Source organism: Littorina saxatilis, unplaced genomic scaffold (genome assembly GCF_037325665.1).
Source record: "Littorina saxatilis isolate snail1 unplaced genomic scaffold, US_GU_Lsax_2.0 scaffold_876, whole genome shotgun sequence".
Classification (NCBI taxonomy): domain Eukaryota; kingdom Metazoa; phylum Mollusca; class Gastropoda; order Littorinimorpha; family Littorinidae; genus Littorina; species Littorina saxatilis.
In genome coordinates this window covers 47501-57882 of record NW_027129434.1, presented here as the reverse complement: position 1 = coordinate 57882, position 10382 = coordinate 47501, and the positions used below count along the sequence as shown (strand labels likewise).

Here is a 10382-nt window from a genome sequence, read left to right as displayed (position 1 = left end):
TACAAAGTGTGGTCGTGTAATGTTTCTTGGTGCAGGTAAATAGATCTGCCAAACTGCCTGCTTTGACAACCATTTCTTTGCTGTATCTTGAGAAACACCTGCTGCGTCACTGAGCTTGTCAATAGCAGTTCTTCCTTTCCAGTATCCTTTTGGGGAATAATATATTTTAGATAACAAAGCATCACTCATGGTTTTTTAAATGACAGAATATTAAGATTTGACAGCACGCGCAATAAAGTAAACAACAGCCATACCAATAACAATGAAAACAATCTCGCCCATTTTCTGCTCTTCTGAAGGCTGATAAAAGTCACCCAGTTTTGGAGGAGCACTTGTCTTCATTTTCTTTCCAGTTACGAGATAGTATTCTTGAATGGCTGCATCAACATTGGCAAAGGTTTTGTTTGCATGTCCTTGCTGCCTGAGTTTATCATTCATAAAGTCTAACTGCGCAATTCGTTTCTTCTCGTATTCATCCTGTGCTTTCGCCAGTTGTTCCATGGCTTTGTTGTGCCTTTCCCTCTCTTCACCATTTTGCAGTTTAGAAAACAAATAGTTGCTGCCAGAAAATGCAAGCGCATTTACAATCGCACCTCCCACCACCATAACCAAGCTAGCCATTTTATTGTCTTACATGTTTATATTTTCTGGAATAATTCCTTGCTTCACCAAAAAGTCTTTTGTTGCAAAGGAAGCTGTCACAACACCAATTAGTTTAGCACCGTCTTCGAAGTCTAACTTTCCCAAGTCGGCTGGTTTCATTCTGAGGAGACTTTTACCCAGCATTGTGTAACCTACACTCAAGCCTCCAATCACTGCAGCGTGATAAACTAGATTAACTATTGTCTTTTCAGAACTCATTTTTATGTTATCAAAATTAAAATATTAAAATTATTCCATATGAAATGAATCCACTGCAGGTACTACTGTGGGCTTTGTTATTGTTTGTACTGCTTTGTTTGTTGGTTGTGGTGTTTCTGATTTTGGTCTTTCTGATTTTGGTCTTTCTGACACTTTATATTTGCCTTGCCAAAGTTTGTAAAGCAAGTATCCACCTCCTCCAACAACAGCTGCTACAGCTACTTTTCTGTATGATAGAAATGAAGATTTTAATTCTTGATCAGTTTGTGTGACCTTAGTCACTTCAGGAATGTTTGGTGTCTGCTCAACTTCAGACATAATGTTCTGCTTTGCCTTTTGATTTAACTTTTTTTGTCTGTTCCATTCGGCTAGTTTTTTTCCTGCTTCTACTCTACCAGGTTTCTTTGTCACTGTGTTCACTTCTGGTATTTTCGTCTGCTCCACTGTCTGCTTCAACTGATCTGTCATCTTTTTTATTCTGAAAATTAATGTGTTTGAAAGTAATTAATCCAGCAACAAATGGTACTAATAAAGCACCAAATCGATAATACAGGCCACAGGCAAGAGATTCGAGGGACTTGGAAACAACAGGGTCATGAGTTAGATCATGTGTTAAGTCTTCCTCCGAGTCGAGAGGTGTAAAATGTCCAAAAATCTTTGTGTACAAACCTATAACAGTCTGTCCAATACTTCTAACCATCTTAGAACCAAGCACTGATTCATACCGTCCATGATACTTTTCTATATCTTCTGAGGAAAGATGTTGTACTTCTTCCACAGTTAACTGCCGCCCAAGGTAGTGTTTTGTTTTTCCACAAACAGCAAGTGAATACAATCTTTCTTTTTTATCAGGTATAGTCCTACTGTCACAGATTTCAATATCTGTAGCAGTCTGCATCAGCAATTCATCACAGTTCATTTTATTTTGATGCAGAATAAAATAAAAATCTAGTAATTAAACTTGAGTAAGAACTTAGGTAGGAACTTAACAAGAACTTAGGTAGGAACTTAACAAGAACTTGAGTAAGAACTTAGGTAGGAACTTAACAAGAACTTGAGTAAGAACTTGACAAGAACTTGGGTAAGAACTTAGTAAAAACTTGACAAGGACTTGTGTAAGAACTTGTGTAAGAACTTGTGTAAGAACTTGGTAAGAACTTGACAAGAACTTGAGTAAGAACTTGACAAGAACTTAGCAAGGATTTCTACAAACATACATACTGAACTGGTTGATCAGTTTTTAAAACCAGTTTCGAGTGCTTAGAAGATTTCAGATTATTCTTTATTCTTTCTCTCTCCTGTTTGTTTTCAATGACATCATTTTCTCGAAGACACTCTTCAAAACTGTCACGGTCCTTTGAATAGAACAATGTTATTGTTTTGAGTTGCTCTCTAAAGTCTTTCAGAACTGCATTGTATTTTTGTGTTAATATCCAAACTGATATTAATGCATGTCGTCCACTGAATGCAAGCTTTGCTAGTGCACTTTTCTTTCTAACAATGTCACGTTCTGCTGCACAGTCATCAATAATAAACAGTGTTGGCGTGTTCTGAAAAAGATCGAAATAATGCTCCAAGCAAACATTTAGACGATCAGAAGGATTTACAATAAATATATTTTGATCAGACCATATGAATTTTCTCTCCTTGTATGTTCTGTTATGCTTTATAGTTGGACAGAATATGACTATGTGTTCAAAGTGATTTATGTAAACAGTCTGTAATAAATCCAAAACATATCTTGTTTTGCCGCAACCTGTTGCCCCACAAATCAAAGAACAGTGTGGATCCTTTGGAAGAAAATCTAGATACTTCATTTTAACACGTTCAATAAACAATATCCTGTAATCTGCTTTCAGAGATGTTTAACTGCGCATCTGACACAACAAACACGTAGATCTTAACTGATTTACTACTACTCCCTACTTCCTTTTCAATTTGTATTGTGATTCCTTCTGATCCGTTTTCAATTCGCCTTCCACTTCCATGCAGTTTGTTGTCGTCAGTTGTTCTGAGATCCAGCCATAACGCATATTTATTTGTCAAGAAATCTTCTACGCCAACACCGTGTAAATGTAGATCTTTAGCCACAAGATCAGATGTTGGGTCTTTCAATCTTCCTCCAGTAAAGTACTTTCTTGCTTCATCATAGTGTTGGTATGGCAGCATGCCAGATGCAAATATTTGGTTTGGCTGCCCTTCAATTGTGCAATATACTCTATTGATTAGTGGATTGTAAAACTTTTCTATTTGCCTTTCATATGAATCTTTTGGTTCCTCAAACAACATAAGTATTCCCTTCATTGACCTAGCTGGTGTATTCAAGTTAATGTTCCAGATTGGATCAGCCTGGCTTTTTGAAAGTGTACTGTGATTCAACACTCTTTCATAATAGATAGGCAGCTTAGAACTGTACTGATTTTCTATAAGTCTAGCCAGTTCAGGATGGTTTACAACATCAAACTCTAAAGAAATTCCAGACACCTTATACTTTGCTTCCGGGTCTTGTGAAAGCATAACACGATCATAACTATTGAAAGTCAGGTCGTATGACAGCCTGTCACGCAATGCTCCTTGATAGAAGGGAGGATGTGAATTTATGAGTTCAAAGTCAAGTGGAATACAAAATTTGTTTCCAAAAGCAACATTGACAGCGTTATCTTTTTTGTTGTCAGCTTTATCTCCGGCTCCTATTCTAACTTTTATCCCATTGTCTGACTGAATCCCTTGAAACACTCTGTTTTTCTTTTCATTGTCAGTCAACCAATTATCTGCATAAACTAAAAATACATCTGCATTATTCAATGACATCACTTCCCGCCCTTCCAGTTTGACAGTAATCTTCCTCACAATTGCTCTTCCTACATTATAAGCCAAAGTCCTATTTTCATCTGAACCAGATTCTAATTCTAATTTGAATGATAGTCTTACAGTGCCTGGTACAATAACATCGTTCTTACCTAGATTAGGAAACCTAACAGTAAGTATTTCATTCTGATCAATAGTAGAAGGATTATTTGTAACTATAACTGTTTGCCTTATTCCTTTTACCCCGAGAGGTTCTTTCAGCCTTCTGTAAGGATCAAGAACAGAACCGAACGATTGTGCCATCTTTTTTTATTTTCAAAATAAAAAATAAGTTACAAATGGCAGAAGGTGGATTTGAAGATTTATTTGAGCCAGCGGACGACATGAGCGAAGCAATCCCTTTGGTTCCCTACCATCATTCACTGCATTATGAGGTGGCACGACATGAACTTCTGGAAGGTAAAGTTAGAGATTTCTACAAAAGTTTAGGAGAAGAACCTGATGTTTTAGATCCAAACCAGTTCAAAATGGAAGCAAATCATTTATATACAACTAACGATAAAGGAGAAAAAGTCCAACTTACATATAAATCTAATCCTGCTAAGTTTCTATCAAAAGTTTCACTAAAACAAAAACTTACTGCTAATCGACTTAGGCAATTAGATATTGTGCCTAGCACACGGTCATCATCTTCCCATGTTGTTTCCTTACTTCAACAAGCAGAACTAGGACTACCAACTGCTACTCAAATAGAATCTGTTCCATTGCAAGATCTTAATAAACTTGCAGATGAGGCTGATCAACTTATACAAGAGATAGAGACTTCTTTTTCTGAGGAAACTTCACTGAAGACTCCACATGAACTATTACCTATGAGAGAAATAGAAGCCCTTAATCAATCACTACAAACCATCAGAGGTGAAATAGCAAATAATCTGTCAAAACTAGGTCAGCTGGATGAAGATATAAACAAAGAGAAACAAAAACTTGCTGATGCTGATGATTTGAACCTAGAACAAGAAGTAAAAAACAGAATTTCTAAGCGTTTAAAAGATTTGCAGGAGGAGAAAGCCATAAGGTTAGAAGTTCTAAGTAACAATAGAGAACAACTGAGAACACAGGTCAGCAGAATAAAAAATACAATTCAAAGAATCCTTTACGAAGACACAACTCTTGCTGAAAGAATTAGAACGCTTTTCAGAGAGCAGGGAATCACAATAGCTAGTATACTAACTGCGTTAGGATTTGCAATAAGCACATTAGTGTTAACACTCACAGGTGGCACTGTCACACCTCCACCTCCACCTTCACCTTCATCTCCATCTGATCCGGGATGGGTAAAGAAACAACTCAAACACATTGCAGAACTATTAAAGAAACTAGCAGCAAAAGCTTTGGATGCACTTCCAGGAATCATTGGTTCAATTGTTAGCTGGCTGTTATCTTTTGCAGGTAAAGTTGTTGGTTTCATGGCTGAACATCTCTGGACTCTAATAGTTTTAATTGCAGGTGTTCTGCTAACGAGAATAAAGCAAAAGTAAGCCTACACCCACTCCACCAATTACTAGAGCAGTCTTCTGCGATTCATGATCATCACTAATACTAACAGCTTGATCATCCCTAGTGACAGAATGATCTTCACCTGCAGCGTGATCTTCACTTGTCACGCTTTGTTTCTGTTCATTGTGATATGGCTGTAACATCGTTCTGATTTCTGAATTCAGTTCTTCACCCTTTCCAAGCGGCTGGGTGTCACTAGCAATAATGATTTCATTGTTATAATTTGTTATTGTTCCAATCTGCAGCTGGAGATCAGAAGGTAACATGTAAAGGCCGTTACCAACAGCAAAGTCAACTTTTGATCTTGCATAACGGAGAGAGTCTTGATACCTTTTGATGCTGGAAGGCAGATCAACTGCAGAGTTTATGACATCTTCTAAATTTGATAACAACTGTTTCTGTGCACCAAACCCTGTGCTTGTTCTCATTATGTTTGATCGTGTCTGTGCCTGCGAGCCTAGCAAGCACCACGCATATGTTCGGATAGATTCATTGATCCTTTCAACACCTGATCCAGTGAAACCTTTGCCGGTGTCTAATATAAAAGTAGTCCATGCATTGTGGTGCTCTTGTTCTATTGATCCTAACTGTACCTGCACATTTGAAGAAAAAGATGTATGACCTGGCCAGTAATCAAAATTATACCTCCTGTGGACACCCCATAAATATAGTGTTCCCATGCCATGGTTTTTGTCTTGCTTTTGCCTAAAGTCGGTCTTAAAATCTATATTGAATTCATTGCAGAGACGCTCATACACTTTCATGTTTATCCTATTGTTGAATGGGTTCCAGCTCTTTTCATGCGGCATTGGTGCCTGAAGTTCAGACAAGATTCTCCTGCACTGATAGTAAACGTGAAATGTGTACACACACTTTGTCAGTAAGTTTGAATTATTCATGTGGTCTGCATAGGACACTCCACATCCTGTGGTTGCACAGAATATTGCAAAGTTTAACTGATTCTGATAGAACTGAATTGGGTGAGAGTTCCACATCTTTGGAACACTATCATTTTTGATTGGGGGATTTAGGTAAGAATGGAATGGGTCAGGCACTTTAACGTGAATGGATTCTGTTTCTGTTACAGCAAAGTCCAACTCATGGAAAGAAATAGTCTTTGGATTGTAATATGGTCCAGTTTTGTATTTAATGTCTTTGTTGAATTTATACTGAATCATTTTTGTTGTTGAATAAAAAATGTTTATCACACTAACAAATGTGAAGACTGGTGTGCCAGTTAAACTTGCAAACCCTATCAACAATCAAAATGGAGGAATGAAAGTTGCACTGCATGAAATTATGTACAAGGTTACTTGGTATAATATCAGTAAAAAAAAGAATAACAACTGGGTTAGAATTAATGGTAAAACACATTCTGTAGAAGATGGTTACTATGACTTCTGCACTTTAGAGAAAGAATTGTTTGCTCCAGTAGGTATTACAGCGAGTTTAAATCATGCAAGTCTCATTGCTACTCTTACTATGCCCAAAACTAGAGAAGTAAACGTTGAGTTTCCAACCAAACTCCTTGATATGCTTGGAATTACAAAAATATACAAGGGAACACGTCCCATTGACATGGATGTTAACAGTGTACTGTTTGTTCACATGAGAGAGCTTAACACATCCTATAATCTGTTTAATGATCAGCGTTCTGATCTGCTTAGGATTCTTCCACCGAGTGATGCCTCTTTTTGTAAAATGCACGTGCCAACATTTAAGACACTTCAGTTCAAGGACTTGGAGGAAGGGTGTCATGAATTCCTACACATTGATCTGAAAAATCAAAGTGGACAACCAGTTGATTGTTTGTTTAACATTACATTGGAAATAGTTCCATAAAATATTGAGTATTAAAATGTCGAGTGGACCTACAATAGCTTATCCTGTTGCATGTTCAACTATAGAGTTGAAAGATTTAGCAGACGCTATCGACTTTGAGAGCAATGCTGAAGTTGGTGCAGTGTATGCATTCGAGTTTACAGACACCGGTTATTACAAGAGAAAGGAAATCGACGATGAAAAGAAACCAAGATTCCTCAAACTAGGTCAAATCCGTGATGTTAATGTACCTGATCCAATTGTCGATGACATATACTACATGTGGAAACATCAGAATAAAAAATGGGTACTTAGTCCTGTTATAAAAAAGATTGACTGGGAAATGAAGTTTGAATTTGTGAGTCCATACACTCTTGTTGGAAAAGACGACACATTCCGTAAGTCAATCAATGCTAAACCACTAATTGTTAGCCTTGTTCCTGCGTTTAACAGCAGGGGAGAAGTTGCAGTTAAACCTTTCCATAAGAACAACTATCTCATTCACAGAAAACAAAGTGTTGAAAAGGACGCTGACACCATTGTCGATTTTATACCCAAGCTTCCAATAGGGCAGAATGCAACTATGATATTTGATATAGTTGTCAGGAAAAGGGAAGAAACCACAAACACTGTTCTAATGAGAGGAATAAATCTCAACTGGAGACCATTAAATGTTGAAGAAGTCAGAGTATTTATTGCTGTTCAAAAGGATTCTAACACAATAAAAAAACAGACGTCAAACCAAAATGTTGTTGTTAACGCAGATATAAATAATTTAACAGAAATAAGAAGTATTAATCTTACTTATCTTGATTTGATTGCTTTCTACTATACAGATAAGGTGTTAAGCAATGAACAGCTTCAAAGCTTAGCAGAAACACTGGCCAGTGAGAATTAAGATAAATATTTTATATTTTGCATTAAAAAGATGACTAGCAGTGTGAAGCTTTATCCTAATATTGATGAAAGTGCAGCAGAAAGTCAACAATTCAGACTGGCACACATTAGTAATATACAAAAACAACTAGAAGATGAATTAGAAAAATATTCTCGCGCTAGACGTAAGTACTCAACAACTTACAACAGCCTTTCTAATGCCAGCACTGGTTCTACAATCCTTGCATCAGCTGCAGGTGTAACGGGAACAATTCTGTTAGCTACCGGAGTAGGGACTCCAGTTTCTCTAATCCTAGGTGGTGTGGCAGCAGCAGTTGGTGGTTTATCATTTATAGCATCAGCTATAATGAAAAAAATTGTGAAAAAGCTTGAAAAACACGAATCCATTTCCACTCTTGCATCATCAAAATTGTCTAGCCTAAAACTGTCTATCAGTAAAGCACTTGAAGATTCAAAAGTTTCTGACGAAGAATTCAAACAGATACAAACAGACTTTGATGACTACAAAAGTAAGAAAGCAAGTATTCAAACAAAAACACGAGCTGAATATAACAAGCCAATCGATATAGAAGATCTGAAAAAGCAGTTTTTAAAAAAGGGGATTCAAATAGGACGGGAAGAAAAAGTAAAAATAGAATCACTTGTAAAGAGTTAACTATTCGTTTAGACAGTCACATTGCATGTATCAGATATAATTCTAACAGTGAAAGAACATATGAAGTAAAGTTTGTAAATGAGAGAGCGTATTGAGCTTAAGAATGTTGCATAAGAGAAAGGGAGAATGTACGTTCTGGGTTACTGATTCCGACAGACCCGGCATTGGTTCAAAACAACCTTACTTTACTGTATTTTTTTTTGTATGGATTTATGCAGTATTTTTTGATTTTGTCGCATGTTTCATTTTAGTAAAAGTTTAGTCCAGAAGCCTATTTTGCGTTAATATTTAGGGTCTGTCGGAATCGGTGAGCCAGAACGTACATTCCCCCTTTCTCTTGCTGAGTGAAGCTTTTTATCTGAATATCGCCATAAATTGAGCATTGTGTGTGTGTGTGTGTGTGTGTGTGTGTGTGTGTGTGTGTGTGTGTGTGTGTTCTACACTGCGAGCTGTTTGCGTTTGTGAGTGCATTTCCGCTCTCGTGTGTGTGTGTGCTTGGCTAGGTATGTCTGTATCCATATTCAATATTGGTTTACGTTTGTTTTAATTCGGTTTCTAAACCCCTTGGGGCCAAAACGTCAAAAACATACACAATTTACACAAATAATTAAATTTTCACTCACACTGTCTTCGGCGAGACAAGCAAGAGTAGACGACTGTCGAGGAATACGACACGTGTAGTTACCTCCCTTCACCGGGGCAGGCAACCTCAGAACAAACTGGCCGTTTTCGTAACTCGTGGAATTTATCAAAACCGTGCCGGATGGAAGCTATATAACATAACAAATAGATCACAAATGTAAATTAACGTGTAACAATTAACAGAAACAAATCAAGCAACAATATTTGATTCCTCAAACAAAGGAAAAAGTCACCAAACAACACGTAATAAGAAAATACTGACATTATCTTTGAGTATACTTTTTGTGTTTGCTGTCACGATTTTGTGTGACAGTACAGTTATGGCCAAACTACGCTATATAATAAAAATTAAAAAAAGGAATGGTAGGTAATCAGAACGTTTATTATTGACAAAACAAAACGTTACATCTGTTTATGGATTTTTGCTCCTTGTTTTTGAATTCTGAACGTTGGCAGCCTATCTGATTTTTGATAACTCAATCAATAGACACTGCACGTGCTTTCGTCAATTCAAGTGTCAGCTCCAGGGGGGTTTGAACGTCGATGGGTTCTGCTGTCCAATGTATTGTCTTCCTCAATGTAACAGGCCATCTTGACCCAAGAATGATAAAACGAATTGAATTTCAACAGGATATGAAAAGTGAATTGTCTTTGCTTTTGATTACTCTGTTAACGATGTTGTGTATATTTAGAATGTTACAACTTTAACAAGTTAAGCTTTTCTCTTGACGATCGGTTAATAATTGAAATATCACTTTAGAAAATAACAACTTTCACAAATCTGTTAAACATTTGACCATACATGTCTACCTTATTAACTTCAACAAATGTACCTGCCACATGACGTCGAAGGGTGGACGACCCGGGTAGGTGAAGTTCCCACACCGTAGCTCCAGCGCTAGGTTACTTTCGTTCTCTTTTGCAGTAACACCTCTGTGTATCACGTGCAACATGTGATCTGTGGTTGGAAGGTCATCTGAAAGTTGACCGTCGTCAACATCATTACTTTTTTCATGTGTGTGTGCAAAGGTTAGTGTTTGTGCTTTGTTTATGCTCAGTTCGTCTCAAAGTCAGAATTAATTTTAGTGGCGAAAAACGCAGGAATTAATGTTGTCAAAATTGGTTGTTGAAGCAGCCT

The 10382-nt window shown here is 37.1% G+C and overlaps 1 protein-coding gene across 1 annotated transcript in view; it reads right to left on the bottom strand.

Annotated features, from left to right (window-relative positions):
• Positions 1 to 9690: 9690 nt before the first annotated feature.
• Positions 9691 to 10382, bottom strand: part of LOC138957705 (uncharacterized) — a 3380-nt gene continuing 2688 nt past the window's right edge. The window contains exon 4 of the mRNA XM_070328768.1: positions 9691 to 10220. Within this exon, the coding sequence (XP_070184869.1) occupies positions 10051 to 10220 (170 nt within the window). The 3' untranslated portion in view covers positions 9691 to 10050. The remainder of the gene's footprint in view (positions 10221 to 10382) is intronic.